Here is a 23,220-nt window from a genome sequence, read left to right as displayed (position 1 = left end):
GCAATCATAACGTAACAAACGCAACACTAAATAATAAACATAACAATAAATAGTAAAACACAACAGCCACATGTCAGTTAAAATCAAGTTATAAGTGTCCAGTGCAAGTTAAAAGTGTCCAAAGCAGAGTCAGGTAGAGCAGCTATTTAGTGGTCTGACTGCCTGTGGGAGGAAGCTGTTTAGTAGCCTTGTGGTTTTAGTTTTGATGCTCCTGTAACGTTTGCCTGATGGCAGACGAACAAACAGTTCATGGAGAGGGTGTGAGGGGTCTTTAATGATGTACCGTGTCTTCTGGAGGCATCGACTCTGAAAGAGGTCTTGGACAGAAGGTAGGGAGACCCCAGTAACCTTCTCTGCTCCTCTAGCCACCCTCTGCAAGGCTTTTTTGTCGACAGCACTGCAGCTGGAGTACCAGGTTGTGATGCAAAAGGTCAGCACACTCTCAACCACGCCTCTGTAGAATGTAGTTAAGATGTTAGTGGGGAGTGATGCTTGTTTAAGCTTCCTCAGAAAGTGCTTTCAGATGTTCACTTTCCATAGGAGAGGAGCCAGCTGCTTGGAGGGAAGCAAATGTCGTACGTTTACTCAAGGAGGGTAAGAGGCCTCCGTGGAAAGGAAGCTATTGGAAGAACCTCTGAAGGACAGGATTAAAGTACATTTGGAATTAATCAAGATATTCAGTGTTGCTTTGTTAGAAGGAGAAGGAGACGGAGACACACACTTTTCTGCTTGAATCTTTCAAAGAAAATCTCCGTGAACTTAATTGAGGCCTTTGACAAGGTTGCACGTGGGAGTCTGGTCCAAAATGTTAGTTGCCATGGGATCAGGACAAGTTGGCCAAATGAATCCAAAATTGTCTTGGCAATAGGTTGCAGTGATAGTGGAATGTTGTTTTTGTGGTTGTAAATTCTTACCGGTAGTGCCCCACAGGGGCTGATGCTGTGTCTCTTTCTGTTTGCTATATACACTAATAATATGGGCGTGCATATAGGAAGTAAGGTTAGTAAATTTTCAGAAGGCGTGACGATTGATGGTATTATTGATATCGAAGAGAGTAGTCTTAGTGTATAAGCCAATATTGATGAGTTGGCAAGATAGGCTGAGCAATGGTAGAACAAATTTGCTACTGATAAGTGTGAGCGTGCATTTGGGAATATGGAATAAGCTGGCGGTGTAGTGGCATCAGCACTGGATTTGAACACAGATGGTCCTGAGTTCAAACCCAGCCGGCTCCCAACCTGGGCAGCAGCAGTATCTGTGTGGAAGAAAAGCCTGGCAATCTACTTTTGTATCTTGCCATGAAAACCCTATGGACCCTATGGTCCATGAGGTCACGAAGAGTTGGACTCAATTTAATGACTGAACAACAATAAGGGTAGGACGCAATGAATAATAGGACCCAATGGAGCACTGAGCAACACAGATCTTAACGTACAAGAATCCCTGAAGGTGACACTATTGTTTAACAGGGTGAATAGATGTACAGAATACCTGTTAGCTCAGCCATAGAATATAAGAGCAGGAATGTTTTGGTACTGTTGCAACATTCTGATAGTAAGGACGTTATTGTATTGTAGAGAATGCATAGGAGGTCCAACAGGGTGTTGTCTATTATGCGGCAGTTTTGAATAGGCTGGGCTACAAGCCAGGTATTTTTTTCCTGGATGATATTGAACTTGAATGTAGCTGAGGCTACACACATGCAGGCAAGCCGGGAACACATTTCTGACACAATTTGAAGATGCTGAAAGGCTTTTGTTATTTAGAAGCTGGAGACTCTGTCTCTGTGGTGGTTACCCCAGCGTTGTTTGTGAATGCTCACCTTAAGTTCCTGACCTGTGGTGATCATCTGTCATGGGTGAGAGAGTATGCTGATTGTTAAACCTTTAAATATAAAGAGACACAGTTCAGCACTCTTGTTTGTGATGGTCATTGACTGCTATTTACATGGCACCGTGTCATACCACTAATTGGATCAGACCAGGATGTTTTCCAAGGCTATACCCACACAACGCCAGATAATTTTGAAAATGAAGCTTTTTCTCTTCGTTTTGACCCTCTGTCCACACTAAAACGGCGTTTTCATCCCCCGAAAACAGAGATTTTCAGAAATGGTCTCCAGAGTGAATAAATCTGAAAACGCCCAATATCAGTTGCAGTGTGTACGGGGTAACCGGAGCTTTTTTAAACTGCTGTCAGGGTGTACCGGAACAGATGGTGGCAGCGCGGCATTTCATTGTTTTATTGTTATTATTATTATTACTTTATTGTCGCCAAACAATTGATACTGGAGCGTACAATCATCACAGTGATATTTGATTCTGCGCTTCGCAGAACCTAACAATTTCAGAACAGACGGCAACGAGACTGAAGCCAGAAGAGTTAAAAATGTACTCACCAAATATTTTGACCCATAGCTTACTGAATAAATAAGTATACTCACTTTGCCCTGTTTTCTGTCCTTGCTCGTATGAAGGTAAGGACAGAAAACGCCCTCCGCCACCTCCAGTTTAAATTCCATGCGGAATATTTTGGAGGATCAAGAACCAAGAACCAAGGTGGCTTACCTATTTATGCAGGTACTCCTCTGACAATAGATGTGTAACAGCCTGATGTAACATTGTATGGAAATACAAGATAACACTGATGCAGACATGTTTAGATTCTGGACTAGTTCCTGAGGATTGGAGGGTGGCTAATGTAACCCCACTTTTTAAAAAAGGAGGGAGAGAGAAACCAGGGAATTATAGACCGGTTAGCCTAACATCGGTGGTGGGGAAAATGCTAGAGTCAGTTATCAAAGATGTGATAACAGCACATTTGGAAAGCGGTGAAATCATCGGACAAAGTCAGCATGGATTTGTGAAAGGAAAATCATGTCTGACAAATCTCATAGAATTTTTTGAAGATGTAACTAGTAGAGTGGATAGGGGAGAACCAGTGGATGTGGTATATTTGGATTTTCAAAAGGCTTTTGACAAGGTCCCACACAGGAGATTAGTGTGCAAACTTAAAGCACACGGTATTGGGGGTAAGATATTGATGTGGATAGGGAATTGGTTGGCAGTCAGGAAGCAAAGAGTGAGAATAAACGGGACCTTTTCAGAATGGCAGGCAGTGACTAGTGGGGTATCGCAAGGCTCAGTGCTGGGACCCCAGTTGTTTACAATATATATTAATGACTTAGATGGGGGAATTAAATGCAGCATCTCCAAGTTTGCGGATGACATGAAGCTGGGCGGCAGTGTTAGCTGTGAGGAGGATGCTAAGAGGATGCAGGGTGACTTGGATAGGTTAGGTGAGTGGGCAAGTTCATGGCAGATGCAATTTAATGTGGATAAATGTGAGGTTATCCACTTTGGTGGCAAAAACAGGAAAACAGATTATTATCTGAATGGTGGCCGATTAGGAAAAGGGGAGGTGCAACGAGACCTGGATGTCATTATATACCAGTCATTGAAAGTGGGCATGCAGGTACAGCAGGCGGTGAAAAAGGCGAATGGTATGCTGGCATTCATGGCAAGAGGATTCAAGTACAGGAGCAGGGAGGTACTACTGCAGTTGTACAAGGCCTTGGTGAGACCACACCTGGAGTATTGTGTGCAGTTTTGGTCCCCTAATCTGAGGAAAGACATCCTTGCCATAGAGGGAATACAAAGAAGGTTGCAGGACTTTCATATGATGAAAGACTGAATTAACTAGGCTTATACTCATTGGAATTTAGAAGATTGAGGGGGGATCTTATTGAAACAGATAAAATCCTAAAGGGATTGGACAGGCTAGATGCAGGAAGATTGTTCCCGATGTTGGGGAAGTCCAGAACGAGGGGTCACAGTTTGAGGATAAAGGGGAAGCCTTTTAGGACCGAGATTAGGAAAAACTTCTTCACACAGAGAGTGGTGAATCTGTGGAATTCTCTGCCACAGGAAACAGTTGAGGCCAGTTCATTGGCTATATTTAAGAGGGAGTTAGATATGGCCCTTGTGGCTAAAGGGATCGGGGGTATGGAGAGAAGGCTGGTACAGGGTTCTGAGTTGGATGATCAGCCATGATCATACTGAATGGCGGTGCAGGCTCGAAGGGCCGAATGGCCTACTCCTGCACCTATTTTCTATGTTTCTATGTTTTATACATTTAACAAGGTGCTTTATTAATGCAACAGAGTTAGTCAGTTTTTCAGTGTTCGTCGTCAGCTGGGTCATACTGTCCGTGAACTCCCTGTCGGTTGCCTCCATGCACTCCAGTATTTGTTTTTGTTTGAGTTTTAGTTTTAAGTCCTCCTGCGCGAGAGCCAAGAGCAATTCCTTTTAACTTTTTCTACTCCATAACTGGACAAACGCGCACCAAGTATACCGTTTCCTCTTCACTTGTTTTCTGTGTGTCCTGCGCATGCCCAGAAGGAGGCCATTCGCCCAAATATCTGTCTAATGTGGACAGAGATATTCTGAAAAAACACTTAGTGTGGACGCCTGTCGTTTTTACTCGAAACTGGCGTTTTCAAAATTATCTGGCGTAGTGTGGACGTAGCCCAAGTCTTGTTTCTTGCGGACACTGACTGAAGAATTGTTAATGGGGCACATTGTTAAGCAAACACTTCTGATGGTGAGGGGAAATTAACTGATATAGCAGCTGAAGATGGTGGAGTCCTTGATCTTTCTCAAATGAACTCTTCTGACAATAACCAACATTCCCCTTTGTGCTGGAATTGTCTCCATCCAGGAGAAAGTCTCCCATGAGTGCCACTTGATTTCAGTTTACGATTACTTCAATTAAATTTTGCTTCATGCCACCTCATGTCTTGGAGTTTCTTTTTGAACTGTCTTCAAGTTCAAAGTTTGGTTTACACGGAGTATTTTTGGTGTAATTCAAACCAGTCATCTAGTGTTTGATGCATGGTAGCTAGAGTAATCAAGCAACTGACAGCCCACAAAGTTTGTGATCTGTTCTTAATCTCAAGTTTAGAAGTGGTACTTTACAACCTGATAGAACAGGGGTTGGCAACCTTTTTGCCTCTGTGGGCCGGATCGCGTATTAATGAGTGGACGGTGGGCTAGATAAATGCCATAAAAAACTTGAAATATGGGAATTATCCATTTAAGTACATCTAGTTATGTTTTGCCTCAAATGAATGAATAACGCATGCTGGAAAATCATTTGTGCTTAACCAAGGATGCCAATTAGTAACCAAAGAACTCAGTTTAGTTGCAATTTATTTCAATCAAGGCATCTTTTGAATCTATTAAAAGAACACAAAAAATCTATAAACATAAAACGTATGAACATGATGCATTGAGTATAATAATTTTTGAGTATAATAATAATTGAGTATAATTAAGTATAATAATTTTTTTTAATGCAAAACGTCGATAAATCACTGTGAAACTTGATGCTGTTTGTTGCTTGAAAGCTTCTCATTATTGGGTGTCAGACTTGTTGATGCCAAGAGCAAGACATTATCCAGATGGGCATCAGTCAATCTTGTTCTCAAATGGTTCTTCTTGTGCCTCATTTTTGAAAATAATTGCTCACACAGATAAGTGCTGCCAAACAATGATGCCATCTTTTTTGCATGGTCCACTAATTTAGGATACTTTCCACTTGGATAAATATATTTTCTATAGAAGTCCAGCACTGCCACGCCTTCAGAATGAAATTTCGATCTCAATATGTCGCCACACTGCATCTCAATCAATTCCATTTGAAAAATTTCTGATGCAGTGTCCACTTCCACATCAAATGGAGTAGCAAACAGCTTGAACTCATTTGCATGAAAGCAAAAATCAGCAAAATGAGATGAAAACTCTTTTCTCAGTTCTTGGACCATATTCACAAAAATGCCTGGATCTTGTGCTTTACTTTTTTTGAAAAGTGGGAAAATGTGCACAATTTCCTTTTTGAAGCTGGTACTCACAATTGCAGCTTTCCTTCCACTATGGCAGGTCTTGTAATGTTGCCTGATATTTGCCACCGTCTTCACAACAACATTTTCTAGGCAAGTGAGACAAACTGGTTTCCCAGCTTGCTTGATGAAGAAGTAATCTAGTGTCCAAGTGTCTTGGAAATTTCTGCACTCAATGAATGCCTTTTGCATTCATTGCCATTGGAAGTTTTTTCTTTGATTTTATTTTGAAACGCGAATTATTCAACAAGTATCGTAGCACATGTAACTATCTGGATATTTAGCGTGGATTTCTTGTTAAAACACAGTGACGCTGTTTCTGTTTACAAATTTGAACAATCTCGTCTGAAAACCTGCACGTGCACAGAGAGTATCTAATACGTATTAATAAGGTAGTCTGCCTTCCCGTCATTCGTGTATACCAGTGTTTGGTTTGGAACAAAATGGAACCTGGAGCCAGTGTCACAAGATGCCATGCATGTCCATCAGTGTGGTCATGTGAAACACGCAGAATAGGAAAAAATCGCTCACGGGCCGGATAAGCATAGTATCCCAATATTTGCTCACAAGCCGGACAAAATACCTTCGCGGGCCGTAGGTTGCCTACCCCTGTGACAGAAGATGTCCTTGGTCTGAAGACAGGACTTTATCATCCCTACCAATACTAATACAGAAATGCAGCAATGACTGGTCTATTGGTGAGAAGGTCAAGTAGGCTTGTGTTTTGTGTTGGTTCAATCACCCCTGTTGTTCTTCTGAAGACTTCTGCAAATCCATCATTGTTTCCAACTTCCGTATCATGTGCGCAGATTGAAAATATGTCCTGTATATCCAATTCCAGGTCATTGATAAGTATTTGAAAGATTAGTATTCTTAATATCAAATCCTGAATTTCATTTCTGTACACGTCTTTCCAGTTGGTGAAAACTTGTTCAATTAGTCAATATAGATGTAAAATTAGTCAGCTCCATCATGGGGACTGGCCTCCATAGTATCCAAAACATCTTCAAGGATGTCTCAGAAAAGAGGCTTCAATCATGACGGACCATCACCCACGACATGCCCTCTTCTCACTGTTAACATCAGGAAGAAGGTGCATAAGCCTGAAGGCACACACTCAGTGATTCAGGAACAGCTTCTTCCCCTCTGCCATCCGATTCCTAAATGGACATTGAACCAATGAAAACTACCTCACTACTTTTTTAAAATTTCTGTTTTTGCACTACTTCTCTAATTTAACTATTATGTAGGTGTGTGTATCTATATATATTTACTGCAATTCAGTTTTTTCCCTGTATTTATCATGTATTGTACTGCTGCCACAAAGTTAACAAATTTCATGTCTAATGCCAGTGATATTAAACCTGATCTCTCAAACCTGAGCTTTTCTGATCTCTCATCTAATTTTGTAACCCTGGTGGTATTTTCCATTTAATCATAAGGGGTTCAGCTAACCAATAGGAGACCTGTAATTATTTATAGTACTCTAATTGTTGTTAATGAGTAAGCATTGTGTATTATGTTAAGCATTCTATGGCTAATTATTTGTTTACATCTGAATAATGTGAATTAAATATAGATTTGGTTCTGTAATGATCTGTTTATAACTTCAGCTTTGATTCTGTTATGACTAACTTGAAAAAGCTGATATGTACCTTCATATTTGCAGGTACCCTGTTACCGAGGCCAAAACTCACACATCATCTCAAGTGCATTTTACAGCCATTGATCATTTTACAAAAGATAGCAATAGCTGCAACATTGAAATAGATTCTCAGTGGACTGAGCTCCCCAATCAGATAATATTGCCTTCTTCACAACTGCACGTTGGATCAATGGGAGCCAGTAATTTCCAAGCACACTCTGATAATCCCTGCAGTTCTGCATATTCTGACCTGCTGGATCCAAGTCATTGTCTCCCTGAATTCCATCATATGAATCCAGATGAAATTTACACTGCTGCTCGATGCGGCCTTCTCACAGATGAGGATCTTTTACGTGCTAGTATTGCTGCGTCCTTAAAAGAATCAGATCAGAGCAGGAAACTGGAAGTACCTAAATCTTCAGTGTCCTCTCTACGGTGAGTCACTCCCAACAAATGAAAGGCAACAGAATAGTTTGCAATGTGTTAAGTTTTATTTCATAGAATTCTTAATTTCAAACAGAATTAACAGCTAAATCCGGTTCAAAAAACCAAACTGATAGAGGAACTCAGTGAGTCGAGCACCATATGTAAGGGGTAAGGGAATGAGGGCTGAGAGTGGAGAAGGAAGATCCAGTATGAAGAGGGGAGGGGTGAGAAGCTGATTAGTGAAAGGCCAAGCCTCCCACACGTGCTATTCTTATACCCCTGGGGTGCCTGAAACCGGACACTGGTGCCATGGCACACAAGGCAACCGAAGGGAAAGAGCTGACGCTACTTTTAAATGGGCCAATCAATGACCAACACAGCAGAAGCAGATTTGGACAGGCAAATAAACTGAACCTCACCCCCCCTCCCCACGTGACACGAGGGGAGGGTGAAGGTGGCGACAGCTGCTAGCAGGTGATCAACAGGAATGTAAACACCAGCAGTGCTGGGATCTGATAAATCAATGATGAATTCAGGGATCTTTAGCGGAGAGGTAGGGGCAGAGAGAACCAGATGGGGGAGGGGATCTGCTGGGTGAAATGTATGGGTCATAGGTGTGTGGACGTGGCCAAGTGGTTAAGCCATTGGACTAGCGACCTGAAGGTCGTGAGTTCAAGCCCTAGCTGAGGCAGCGTGTTGTGTCCTTGAGCAAGGCACTTAATCACGATGACACTGGTGCCAAGCTGTATGGGTCCTAATGCCCTTCCCTTGGACAACATTGGTGTCGTGGAGAGGGGAGACTTGCAGCATGGGCAGCTTCCGGTCTTCCATACAACCTTGCCCAGGCCTGCGCCCTGGAGAGTGAAGACTTTCCAGGTGCAGATCCATGGTCTCGCAAGACTAGCGGATGCCTTAAGGTGTGTGGAACCAGGAGGAAGAGGGTGAAAATGGGCAATGGGGCCTTAAAAGAGCGTAAGGGAAAGGGGACAAAGATGGGGGGACTGGAGATGGATCAGAAAGAGAGAGAGTGGGGAAGACAGGAGATAAGAAATTAGAAAATTTATTCTTCATACCATTGTATTGTAGATGACCCAGATCACATATGAGATAATGGTCCTCTAATTTGCACTGGGTATCACTCTGGTTCCTAGTTTTTACTCTTATCAAGTCCTGGAATCACATGTCTAGAGAAATGCTTCCAAAAGCAAAATTTCAGAAATGGTTAGATTATATTTAAAATGCTTTTGGATACAAATGATCAGCTGACAAGGATCTGTGAGCTGAAGCATTGGCTCTTTTTCTCTTCGTCCAGATGTAGCCTGACCTGTTGAGTATTTCAGCATTTTCTGTTTTTGTTTTAGTTTTCCAGCATCTGCTGATTTTTAAAAAAAAAATAATTTTCCTTACTTAACTCTGGGTCTGTTTATTTGCGGGTTTCTCAAAATTAATGTCTGGTTTGTAAATCCCAAACTCCATAAGCCACTACTTCCAGTCATTTTCTAAGCTAAAATGCCCACAAATATTAAAGTTGGGTACCTGGTATAAACCAGTGTGACAGTACAATACACTGCGAAGGAAATAATCTATCTAGTTAGTCAATGGAGCAACTAATCCAGAAATTTAATCTCCGTGTGGAGGAAGGGGTGCACTCCAAGGATTCATTGCTTATTTAACTTCTGTTTGCTGTTCAGCACATTTCCTTAATTATCTCCAAAAGTATACGAATATTTTGTTTAGAACAACATTTAATTTCAAGTGGAGGATGCTTTGAAGATTATAGGTAATTAGGTTTCCACAAACTGATACATATTTGGAAATTGGAAGCTGCTCTCAGGGTTTATCCATTAAAATTTTTGAAGGGTTAATTTTCTGTGTGGAAAGCGGCCAGTGCGTGAGTGGGCCAGTGAGGGAGTGGAGTTTTGAGGCTTTGACTCGAGAGATTCTGGCAGTTTTGGCAGTTGGTCCGTGCAATCAAGTCAATCAAGATTTGAATAGATCAGCAGAAAGCCGTTGATTAGACAATCAAGATTTGAATAGCTCAGACTCAGCAGAAAGCAGCTGATTGGGCAGTCGAGGTCAGGTGACCAAACATTTTGAAAAGCTCAAACAGATAAATAGAGGGATAGCTCAAGCGAAGCAGCCAGTGCATGAGTGGGCCAGTGAAGGAGTGGAGCTTTGAGGCTTTGACTTGAGAGGCTTCAACGAGAAGAGGCAGAGGACAAGCTAGCTCGCAGTTAGTTTTTACAATGTTTCCTGAGACGGTGATGTGCCTCTCATGTGAGATGTGGCAGTCTTGGGGGAACTCCCCTCTCCCGCAGAGTCACATCTGCCAGAAGTGCATACCGCTGAGCGATCTGGAAGACCGTGTAAGGAATCTGGAGCAGCAGCTGGATGACCTTCGACTCATAAGGGAGAATGAGGCAGTCATTGATGAGAGCTACAGGGAGGTAGTCACACCTAGGCTGTCGGAAGCAGGTCGTTGGGTGACAGTCAGAGGGGGGAAAGCGAAGGTGAGCAGACAGGTAGAGCAGAGCACCCCTGTAGCCATTCCCCTGAATAATAAGTTTACCGTCCTGGATACTGTTGGCGGGGACGACCGACCAGGTGTGAGCCATGGTGGCAGGGCCTCCGGCACTGAGTCCGACCCTGTGGTGCAGAAGGGTGGGGCGGCGAAGGGGAGAGCTGTCGTCATTGGAGACTCTATAGTCAGGGGAGCAGACGGGAGATTTTGTGGACGTGAGAAGGACACCCGCATTGTTTGTTGCCTCCCGGGTGCCAGGGTCCGGGATGTCTCTGACCGGGTGCACGACATCCTGGTACGAGAGGGAAAGCAACCAGAAGTTGTGATACATGTTGGGACTAACGACATAGGCAGGAAGAGGGATGAGGTCCTGAAGTGTGAGTTTCGGAATTAGGCAGAAGGCTGAAGAACAGGACCTCAAGGCTGACGTTCTCAGGATTGCTGCCAGTGCTACGTGACAGAGCTGGTAAGAATTGGAGGAGATGGCAGTTGAATGCGTGGCTGAGATGTTGGTGCAGGGAGCAGGGATTTAGATTTTTAGACATTGGGATCTCTTCTGGGGAAGGTGGGACCTGTACAGATTGGATGGGTTGCACCTGAACTCGAGGGGGAGCAATATCCTTGCAGGTAGGTTTGCTAGCATGGTTCGGGAGGGTTTAAACTAATTTGCGAGGGGGATGGGACCCAGAGCGATAGAGCAGTGAAAGAAGTGCATGGAGTAAAGCCAGATCTAACATACAGAGAGGCTTTAAGGAAAGAGAAGCAGAATAAACGGTGTAAAGACTGTAAGGTAGAAGGGCTGAAATGTGTGTACCTCAATGCAAGAAGCATCAGGAACAAAGGCGATGAACTGAGAGCTTGGATACATACATGGAATTATGATGTAGTGGCCATTACAGAGACTTGGCTGGCACCAGGGCAGGAATGGATTCTCAATATTCCTGGATTTCAGTGCTTTAAAAGGGATAGAGAGGGGGAAAAAGCGGAGGAGGGGTGGCATTACTGGTCAGGGATACTATTACAGCTACAGAAAGGGTGGGTAATGTAGCAGGATCCTCTTTTGAGTCAATATGGGTGGAAGTCAGGAACAAGAAGGGAGCAGTTACTCTACTGGGGGTATTCTATAGGCCCCCTGGTAGCAGCAGAGATACAGAGGAGCAGACTGGGAGGCAGATTTTGGAAAGGTGCAAAAATAACAGGGTTGTTATCATGGGTGACTTTAACTTCCCTAAAATTGATTGGCACCTGATTAGTTCCAAGAGTTTAGATGGGGCAGAATTTGTTAAGTGTGTCCAGGATGGATTCCTGTCACAGTATGTGGACAGGCCGACCAGGGGGAATGCCATACTACAGCTAGTACTAGGTAATGAACCAGGTCAGGTCACAGATCTCTCAGTGGGTGAGCATCTGGGGGACAGTGACCACTGCTCCCTGGAATTTATAATTATCATGGAAAAGGATAGAATCAAAGAGGACAGGAAAATTTTTAATTGGCGAAAGGCAAATTATGAGGCTATAAGGCTAGAACTTGCGGGTGTGAATTGGGATGATGTTTTTGCAGGGAAATGTACTATGGACATGTGGTCGATGTTTCGAGATCTCTTGCGGGATGTAAGGGATAAATTTGTCCCGGTGAGGAAGATAAAGAATGGTAGGGTGAAGGAACCATGGGTGACAAGTGAGGTGGAAAATCTAGTCAGGTGGAAGAAGGCAGCATACATGAGGTTTAGGAAGCAAGGATCAGATGGGTCTATTGAGGAATATAGGGAAGCAAGAAAGGAGCTTAAGAAGGGGCTGAGGAGAGCAAGAAGGGGGCATGAGAAGGCCTTGGCGAGTAGGGTAAAGGAAAACCCCAAGGCATTCTTCAATTATGTGAAGAAAAAAAGGATGACAGGATCGAAGGTAGGACTGATTGGAGAGAAAGGTGGGGAGATGTGCCTGGAGGCTGTGGGAGTGAGCGAGGTCCTCATTGAATACTTCTCTTCGGTATTCACCAATGAGAGGGAACTTGATGATGGTGAGGACAATATGAGTGAGGTTGATGTTCTGGAGCATGTTGATATTAAGGGAAAGGAGGTGTTGGAGTTGTTAAAATACATTAGGACAGATAAGTCCCCGAGGCCTGACGGAATATTCCCCAGGCTGCTCCACAAGGCGAGAGAAGAGATTGCTGAACCTCTGGCTAGGATCTTTATGTCCTCGTTGTCCACGGGAATGGTACCGGAGGATTGGAGGGAGGTGAATGTTGTTCCCTTGTTCAAAAAAGGTAGTAGGGATAGTCCGGGTAATTATAGACCAGTGAGCTTTACGTCTGTGGTGGGAAAGCTGTTGGAAAAGATTCTTAGAGATAGGATCTATAGGCATTTAGAGAATCATGGTCTGATCAGGGACAGTCAGCATGGCTTTGTGAAGGGCAGATCGTGTCTAACAAGCCTGATAGAGTTCTTTGAGGAGGTGACCAGGCATATAGATGAGGATAGTGCAGTGGATGTGATCTATATGGATTTTAGTAAAGCATTTGACAAGGTTCCACACGGTAGGCTTATTCAGAAAGTTAGAAGGCATGGGATCCAAGGAAGTTTGGCCAGGTGGATTCAGAATTGGCTTGCCTGCAGAAGGCAGAGGGTGGTGTTGGAGGGAGTACATTCAGATTGGAGGATTGTGACTAGTGATGTCCCTCGAGGATCTGTTCTGGGACCTCTACTTTTTGTGATTTTTATTAACGACCTGGATGTGGGGGTAGAAGGGTGGGTTGGCAAGTTTGCATATGACACAAAGGTTGGTGGTGTTGTAGATAGTGTAGAGGATTGTCAAAATTTGCAGAGAGACATTGATAGGATGCAGAAGTGGGCTGAGAAGTTGTAGATGGAGTTCAAACCAGAGAAGTGTGAGGTGGTACACTTTGGAAGGACAAACTCCAAGGCAGAGTACAAAGTAAATGGCAGGATACTTGGTAGTGTGGAGGAGCAGAGGGATCTCGGGGTACATGTCCACAGATCCCTGAAAGTTGCCTCACAGGTGGATAGGGTAGTTAAGAAAGCTTATGGGGTGCTAGCTTTCATAAGTCGAGGGATAGAGTTTAAGAGTCGCGATGTAATGATGCAGCTCTATAAAACTCTGGTTAGGCCACACTTGGAGTACTGTGTCCAGTTCTGGTCACCTCACTATAGCAAGGATGTGGAAGCATTGGAAAGGGTACAGGGGAGATTTACCAGGATGCTGCCTGGTTTAGAAAGTATGCATTATGATCAGAGATTAAGGGAGCTAGGGCTTTACTCTATGGAGAGAAGGAGGATGAGAGGAGACATGATAGAGGTGTACAAGATAATAAGAGGAATAGATAGAGTGGATAGCCTGCGCCTCTTCCCCAGGGCACCACTGCTCAATACAAAAGGACATGGCTTTAAGGTAAGGGGTGGGAAGTTCAAGGGGGATATTAGAGGAATGTTTTTTACTCGGAGAGTGGTTGGTGCATGGAATGCACTGCCTGAGTCAGTGGTGGAGGCAGATACACTAGTGAAGTTTGAGAGACTACTAGACAGGTATATGGAGGAATCTAAGGTGGGGGCTTATATGGGAGGCAGGGTTTGAGGGTCGGCACAACATTGTGGGCCGAAGGGCCTGTACTGTGCTGTACTATTCTATGTTCTATGATATTCAGAGATATTTAAAATCTATTAAAATTGAAGTAAATTATGTTTATTTTCAAAAATAATTTCTAATAAAACTAAAATTTAATACATTAAAACATTACAGAAAGATAATGATAGGAATGTTGTCTCTCATATCTTTGTTCTACAAATTAAGGGGTAGTTCTAGGATTCGGCTGCAAATTTCATGCTTACGTGGGGAATCTCATCCACATAGAGTTCAGCATACTCAGCCTTCTGGATGTGCCAATTTCCTATAATTTCACTGCCTTTACACAGAAATCTGCAACTTATTTCAGTTATGGTTGAAACTATTAACAAAAGTTGGCAAGATTCAGCCCATTGTTTTGATGATGAGTACTGCACACACTACTATATGTAAAATACAGCTTCTTCAATCTATGCTTTCATTGTCCTTCTCTCAGACTACAGCAGTTACAGCAGATGGGGTTTTCAACTGAAAAGGCTGTTTTAGCTCTGGCTGCTTCAGGGAAGGTGGAGGGTGCCATCAATCTCCTGGTAGAAGACCAAGTTGGAGAAGATGCCATTGTGACAACAAAGGGTAAAGCGCTATCCAGTTGAATATCCACTAAATGATGGCAAAGTGTGCACAAATTATTGAAAGAAGTGCTAAATATAGACATTCTATGCTAGTTTGTGCAGGTCACAATTCAGACCTTTTTAACATAGAAGTAGGCCTTTTAGCTCACAAACCATGTTGACCAACTACCAATTTACATTCAGCAACTTGTATATTTTTTCAATGCTCCCCACGAACCTACATCAATCAATTTACACTTTTTCTGTTCCCCACATTCCAATCAACTCGCCCAGATTCCATTACTTCCATACTCAGGGCAGTCTATAGTGGCCAAACATCCTATTAACCCACAATTCTTTGTGATGTGCTCAGAAGCTTGAATGCCTGGAGGGAACACACACATTCACAGGGAGAACATGCAGACTCCACACAGACATCACCCAAGGTTAGGATAGAACCAGGGCATCCAGCACCGCAAGGTGATGGTTTCACTGGTTGTGCCACTGGTTGACCCATGAATCCCACAGCTTTCCACAAAAAGTCAACATACGATATAACCATATAACAATTACAGCACGGAAACAGGCCATCTCGGCCCTTCTAGTCCGTGCTGAACTCTTACTCTCACCTAGTCCCACCAACCTGCACTCAGCCCATAACCCTCCATTCCTTTCCTGTCCATATAGCTGTTCAATTTAACTTTAAACGACAACATCAAACCTGCCTCAACCACTTCTGCTGGAAGCTCGTTCCACACAGCTACCACTCTCTGAGTAAAGAAGTTCCTCCTCATCCCTAAACTTTTGCCCTTTAACTCTCAACTCATGTCCTCTTGTTTGAATCTCCCCCACTCTCAATGGAAAAAGCCTATCCGCGTCAACTCTATCAATCCCCCTCATAATTTTAAATACCTCTGTCAAGTCCCACCTCAACATTCTATGCTCCAAAGAATAAAGATCCAACTTGTTCAACCTTCCTCTGTAACTTAGGTGATGAAACCTAGGTACTATGCCATCTCGGAGGCAATTGGGCATTAAAAAGCAGACGCAAGAGATCACAGGTGCTGAGTTCTGTAGCAAAAATTGAACTGTTGGAGAATTTCAGTTGGTCAGGCAGCATCTGTGAAGGGAAAGGAATTGTCAACTAATGCAGGGTTTCAACCTGAAATTCTGATTACCCATTTGCTTCTACAGATACTGCCTATTACCAGATTCTTTGACCTACAAGGACTCATATTCTTGATGTTATTTTTGTTTGCACAGTTTTTCCTTTTTTGCCAATTCATTGTTTCTCAGTTGTTCTTGAATAGATTTTGTAATAATTCTATGTATTTCTCTTTCCCTGTGAATGTCGGCAAGAAAATGAATCTCAAGGTAGTATATGACAACATATACAAACTTAGTTCAGAGTAAATTTATTATCTATGTTCCTTCAGAAGCTTATTTTTGCCTTCATCTTGTTAAAATGTTGTTATTCCAAAAGCAGAATTTGATACTTCATGCAGCAAAGTATTTTGAGGAAATAAAATCTATCAAAAATTATATCTATTAAATAATCATACAAAAATGGACTCCAAAAATGAATGTTATTACATATTATAATACTGTGGTTCTTAACCTGGGATCCACAGACCCTTTGGGGGTCCATGGATAGATTCCAGGGGGTTCGTGAACTTGGATGGGAAAAAATTTAGATCTTTATTTGCACTGATCTCTAACTGAAATTTAGCATCTCCTTCGATTATGACTGTAGGGAACAAACCACAGTATTAGCAGTGCCTGTGACTTTGCCACCAATAGAAATCACAGATACTTTCAAATGGATATCCAACATGACGTGTGTTGCTTTGTCAATGACCACCCCACAGTTTAATGGTCTTATACTGCCTTCACACTAATACATCTTTAAAAAACAAAATTTGAATTTAACTTGCCTATATTTTAAATATACAGTGTTGTTATTTAATGTGTTAATAAAAAAGCATATATATTACTACATCACAAGTCTGTGCCTTAAAATATTTTTCTAACTGTATTTCAATATACTTGGTTTATTTTGTAATCCTATGTATTTAATCTTATATATTTAAATACATTATTCTGAGAAGGGGTCCATAGGCTTCACCGGACTGCCAAAGGGGTCCTTGGCTTAAAAAGGGTTAAGAACCTCTGTTACAACAACCTGTGTTAAAAACATAGACTACTCGGGTATTTGAACTCAATTTCAGACATCTGGTGCTGATAACTGAATGAGCTTTGTTACATGCGAGTCAGAAAGTGATGACAATGAATCAAACTTGAGAAAATGGTAGTAGTGGGCCATTCTTCGCTGGCTCCAGTCCCATTCAGTAAGCGGCGAATGGAGTGACGGCTCTGTTCAAGGGGAGGTTTAGTTGGGCCTTTGCAACCATGATAAAGGATTAGTTGGACTCTTCAATATTTTTTGTATTCCACCTGGAGTTTGCAGGCGTCAGGACAAAATTGAGGAACACAATTGGAAACTTTCTCCGTTTCTCTTTGCTTGACTGAAGAATCTAGTGAGTCAGTCCCGATGTCAGACCTGCACCAGGCAGAACATTGTGGACAGGTATGCTATTGGGGGCTAACAGTTCAGTGCAAGAGATAAGTGATTAGTAAGTGTTGTTGAGGTGCCCTGATAGAGTGGATGTGGAGAGGACGTTTCCTGTGGTAGGGGAGTCTAAGACCAGAGGTCACAACCTCAGAATAGAAGGGCGTCCTTTTAGAACGGAGATGAGGAGGAATATTTTCTAGCCACACAGTGGTGAACCTGCAATTCGTTGCCACAGATGGGTGTGGAAACCAAGTCAAAGGGTATATTTAAGGCAGAGGTTGATAGATTCTTGATTAGTTAGGGCATGAAGGAATAAGGGGAGAAGGCAAGAGACTAGAGCTGAGGGGGAAAATGGATCATCCATTATGAAATATGGATGCTGTTTGGCTTGCTGCGTTCCACCAGCATTTTGTGTGTGTTGCTTGAATTTCCAGGTTTCCTCGTGTATCCATTATGAAATGTTGGAGTAGACTCAATGGGCTAAACACCCTAATTATACTTGTATATCTTATAATCTTTTGAATATATAATCATGGGTTCAAAGTACATTTATTATCAAGGTATGTACAAATGATACAACCTTGATATTTGTCTGCTTACAGTAGGGTTGCCAACTTTCTCACTCCCAAATAGGGGACAAAAGTAGCAGTCAAATACGGGGCACTTGTGTTTACCCCGAGAAAGACTACCGTGACCATGAAGCCTTGCACAGGCACCTGTGTGCACATGTGACGTGCACATACATGACATGCGCATGCGTGTATGTGCTGATATTTTTTTCCTACAAATCAATTTGGCTTAATCTTCCCGATTTCTATTAAGTGAAACTACACTGTACATACATTATTTCTACTTTATGTAGGCTGTGTATTTATCATATCATTCCTGCCGTTACTATATGTTAGTGTTATTTTAGGTTTTATGTGTTATTTTTTGGGTCTGGGAACGCTCAAAAATTTTTCCCATATAAATTAATGGTAATTGCTTCTTCACTTTACGCTATTTTGGCACGAAAGGCTTCATAGGAACGCTCTACCTTAGCGGGGGAAATACGGGACAAGGGCGGTCCCGTATGGGACAAACCAATTTAGCCCAATATATGGGATGTCCCGGCCAATACGGGACAGTTGGCAACCCTAGCTTACAGGCAGCCACAAAGAAAGAAACCCAAAAGAATCCAATTTTTAAAAAGAAGAAAGATTCATACCCAATGTGCAAAGAAAGAGAAAAAACACAAATTGTGCAAGCAATAGAAGCAAGCAAAAGCATTTCGGACCAAATTGAGTCCATAGATCCGAATTTCCGGAGTAGGCCCAAAAAGCCTCAGTCTCAGTTCATCACATTAGTGGGGCAAATCGCTGTGAAGCTCACAGATACAAAGCACAGCAGCTGAAGCAGCCTCACAGCCTCATCGCAGCGGAGAGCGAGTGATATTGTCCTGACCCTCACCTCTGGTCCTGGCACCCTACCTTTCCAGTCTATTTGGCTGGTGTTTAAATTGTCCAAATACTGGATCGTGCCTTGCATTAGGACCCAAGCCCCGCTGCAGTGATACGTGACTCATTAATATTGCTTAATAACTTCAAACATAATGCAAAAAGCACAACATAATGAAAAGCTCAAAAGAATTAATTTACCTTTTAATGAATATTTTTGACACACATGTCATAGGTGGTATAAAACATTGTTCTGTACATGGAAGTAAGTACTGTACGCCTTAAAAACTGCATCATGAAAACACAGTGGCATCACAAGTTGCACATTGTACATATAGTGAGTAAGTGAATACTTTCGCAAGCAACCTGCATTAAAAGCACATAGTCAAGATACAAAATTCCGCAGATAAACAAATACAAACCAAATCAGAGTCGCAAGTTGCTTTAATTACAAAATTAAACACTGCACACTTAGCACCAGTAAGACACATTTAAATGACCATAATTGAAATGCTACCTTCAAGTACAAATTCAGAGATATCTGGAAATAACTACTTGTAGTATGTCTTCATGCTTATATGGTGAGATGTCCTTTTTAGTTTGATGTAATCCCCATTTCCCTGGTGTGTATTGAATGGATGTAAAAGTTATCCATATGTTTTGTTGATTGGCTATTTTAATATTTGACTGTTAGAACTCGAAATACACAACTAATAAGATAAAAATTGCAGAAATCTAATGTTCAGATAGGATAGGAAAAGACAGTCTTTAATGTGTCGATGAGGCATCCATAGTTTTAGTGTTGTGCATAAAATTTCTAAATTGAGTTTATTTTGGTCACGGGAAAACAAATGCAACAGCTCTTTAAAAATATCTTTTCCTATCCCTTAGTTTCTTAATGTAACAGGATAAAAACAAAACAGTTTTAATATAACCTAAGAAACATGTCCCATTTTTTAAGTATCTCCAAAACATTCATTCCAGTTGTAAAAAAATTATTTAAATGCACCGTGATTGTAATTTTCACTCATAAATAATGAAGGGGTGAAGGACTGGGAGGAGGTGAACCCTGAAACCAAATCTTACACTATCGGCGAAGTGTCAAATTTGTGTGCTTTGCTCTTATGGAAACACCTCAAAGAGAGGAAAAGTAATGTGAATCCCTGTTCTTGTTCTAAAATAGTTTACATCCTAATCACTGCTGGCAAATCCATTTTCAAAGACAGAAGTGTGAATACCCTGAGTAGGCAGAGGTCAGTGGGCAAATCTATCTCAATCTGAATATAAACAAGAGTGAATAATTCTACCTTCAATCAGCAGTTATGCATTTTTAGAGATACTCCGCTTACTTACAGACTGTTTGTCCCACTCCCATCCATACCAGGAGCACCAGACACAAAGACAGTTACTCTCCCCAAGCAATAAGGCTGATCAACACCTCCACCCACGAACTCCATCACTACTTTATTATTTCCAGTCAGTCACTTTACATATTACCTAGTGTCACTTTATGGATGAATGCATAGAAGCTATCTTATGTAGTATTCATATTTATTAAGCTTTTAAAAATTATTATTATTGTGTTCTTAATCCTTTGTTTTTTTTGTGCTGCATTGGAGTAACAATTACTTCATGCTCTTTACACTTGTGTACAGTAAATGACATTAAACAATCTTGTGAAACAAGATGGAAGGTGGCCAAGGGACAGTGTCTCATTAAAAAATAACAATCTTTTCCATGTAATTAAACTATGATTGAAGTACATAATGTCAGATGATGGCAATAGTATGATTATACAGAAATTTGGAATCATTAATCTACTTGTGATACAAAGTAAAAGGCAAAGTAAACATTTTCAAAGGAGAGGAAACATCAAAGGCTGCTGTATGTAATATTCACCAGAGGTTGTGTTCATTAAGAAGAACACACAGAATAGCCAACCGTGGTGAACCAATGTGTGATAATCTATACCTTATCTCTGAGATTCCCATTAGGAAAGCAGCCTAGAATTTAAATCGTTTTCAGTACGCATAGAGGAAAATGCCACAGTTAACGGGGCAAATCAAGTTAGTCCGTTGCTGTATTACACACAGGACAAACATAACAGTTCCAGCTGCTTGGTAATCTGCTTACCCAGTTTACCACCTGTTGTTGCAGGGGAGGCACCACATTGCTTACACTGGCTGACATTTACATTTGTCCTTCATCATTTTTCTTCAGTTTTGTGTGCAAGCCTGTGCGAGATAATCTTGTAGGCGGCAAAGCTGCCTCGCTTGCCTCTGAAGAAATTTGGAGGTATGGTAGCGTAAGGATCTACCCCAGACCCATGATCAGGTTCTGTGACAAAGACAATGCAGTAAGTTCAGAGGGTAAAAGGTGGTTTTATTGACAACACACGCTATTAAATAGTGACTGCAAAAAACTGGGTGCGAAATAGGTATTAATGAATGCAGTCACTATTATATTTTGATTATTTGAAAACACAGCTGCATATTTTCAGTTCACTAACAGCACCACCTCAAGAAATTTATGGACAAGGCAGTAATTTGGAAAATGGAGTTTTCACAGTCTTTTTGGGAGCATTGTTTTCTTCAGGGTTGCCAGAGATTGAAAATTGAATTATGTAATTTAGAAATATTCATTTGACTGCACACATGCACTGGTACTAAAATAAAACTTTATCAGTTTAATGATTCTTTCTTTTCAATATAAATGATGTGAAAGGATGGAGAGAAAACAAAATTTATTCATAAAGATCTATATGGACTATAAATAGTTATGATATGAAAATTATTATATTCTACAAGATATTAATTGAGTTATTTCTCTCCACTCATTATTTAATGGCTATCTTCACAAAATTTTAGTTTTTATTTTGTATTATGTCTTCAACAACCATTGTTTCATAAAGATATACTTTGATGTTCATTAGGCAAATCTAACAAATGTATTTCTCTAAACTTTGCAATAAAAACAGTAAATCTAGGAATACCCAGGATACCCATATAATGGTTAATATTTCCAATGAGGACAAAACAAAAACAAATTACTTTCCATAACTACTCTCCAGTTGATTATTGAGCTAGACCAGGGGTTTTCAACCATTTTTTGTCATGGACCAATACTATTAAGCAGGGGGTCCATGTATCCCAGATTGGGAACCCCTGAACTAGACCAATACTCTAATAAATTTTAGCAATTAAGACGGAAAACACCCTCTTTCTGAAAGCACATTAGATATGCCTCATGCCGATATAATGATTGGTATAGACAACCAACATGATACACCAGCTCAGAAAAAGAAATCTGTCCTTATGGAATTCACAAATCACTACCAAAAATCTAAGATTAAAAAAATAAAATTTTCTTCACTAAACATATGTGACAAAAAGTAAATAAATGATCATAATTTTATTTTTCAGAATTCTAGGTGCCAGTGCAGATGAGGTGGCTTTGCATTAGGGAAAATTGGCCCTACAGAAGTTTTCTAGGAATGTAGCTTGATCTGTTTTTTTCAGATTATGAAAGGCTTTAAGTGTGTTTCTAGAATTTTCAACATTAATTTCAGATTTTTAACTCATGTCACTTTAGTCCAACAGAGTAAATCTAGGTATATTTTGTTTAAAACATGGTAGAAAAGCTAGGTCACCTATCATTTCATGAGCTGGCATACTCCAGTAACCAGCACTTCTGAGTGAACAATGAAACCAACAGAGGGCAGAGCTATGGAGTACCCTGACTGACACTGTGTTAACCAGTACATTTGCTTAACCAACCCCTGTCAGATGTGTACTAGGAAACAGAGAATTTACCATAGAAACACAATCACAAACAACATTGTGAATAGATTACAAATAAAATTAACATCCAGCAAGGAAAATGACAGACAGACGGAAACCCACTTACACCGGGAGCCAGGGTAAAAAAAGGAAGTAATATTCTTCTCAGGAAAACAACAAAAGCAGAAAGGAAAATCAGTCAGTTGTTTAAGATGATTGTCAGATGATTATGGAACTAGACTGATAGTTTGATAAATGTGTTCTGTTGAAAGGCTGGGATCTGTGATAAGGTGGAAAGCTTCTGTCAAACCAACCATTTTATTTTAATAGGTTGTGCATCACAGAATCTGTCATTTCAATATGATGCTTTTATCACAATATATCCAATTCACTGTGTCAGGCAAAGAAGGAAGCAAGGAGGAGAACACGGAATAAAAAGCATTATGATGTAAGGTTTGAGTTTCACAATTCAGTTTGCTAAGTGCTATGATAATTAAACAAGGACTTTGCATCACCCTTGAGTGCAGGATTATAAAAAAAGTGATAGTGTAAAAAGGAACCCACTGAGAACACACTACTTGAAGCAAATTTTGTATTGGTACTTTAAAAGGCCTTTTGGCTTTCTTATTTTTGTTAATAGTAAAATTATTTATATGCTTAACATGAAATCATTTCATCATATGTTCAATGATTCAGAATGTGCTTTGGTTACTCAAAGTTATATTTTTTTTCCTAATGTTGAATTCACTTGA

The 23,220-nt window shown here is 41.1% G+C and overlaps 2 protein-coding genes across 5 annotated transcripts in view; one reads left to right on the top strand and one right to left on the bottom strand.

The window, feature by feature from the left end:
- rhbdd3 (rhomboid domain containing 3) overlaps positions 1–23,220 on the top strand; it is an 83,287-nt gene that overhangs the window by 23,523 nt on the left and 36,544 nt on the right. For 2 of the 3 annotated variants that reach the window (XM_072247707.1, XM_072247704.1), the window contains exons 4-5: positions 7,569–7,979; positions 14,567–14,703. In XM_072247707.1, coding sequence (XP_072103808.1) covers positions 7,569–7,979; positions 14,567–14,703 — 548 coding nt within the window. Of the gene's footprint in view, positions 1–7,568; positions 7,980–14,566; positions 16,680–23,220 lie in introns of those variants that run through there. The other variant, XM_072247705.1, reaches the window with a different exon arrangement.
- Positions 18,893–23,220, bottom strand: part of emid1 (EMI domain containing 1) — a 431,206-nt gene continuing 426,878 nt past the window's right edge. For both annotated transcript variants that reach the window (XM_072247702.1, XM_072247703.1), the window contains exon 15: positions 18,893–21,026. In XM_072247702.1, the coding sequence (XP_072103803.1) occupies positions 20,896–21,026 (131 nt within the window). In that variant the 3' untranslated portion in view covers positions 18,893–20,895. The remainder of the gene's footprint in view (positions 21,027–23,220) is intronic.

The sequence above is a fragment of the Mobula birostris genome, chromosome 31 (assembly GCF_030028105.1).
Source record: "Mobula birostris isolate sMobBir1 chromosome 31, sMobBir1.hap1, whole genome shotgun sequence".
NCBI lineage: Eukaryota > Metazoa > Chordata > Chondrichthyes > Myliobatiformes > Myliobatidae > Mobula > Mobula birostris.
This window is presented reverse-complemented; position numbering and strand designations above follow the sequence as displayed.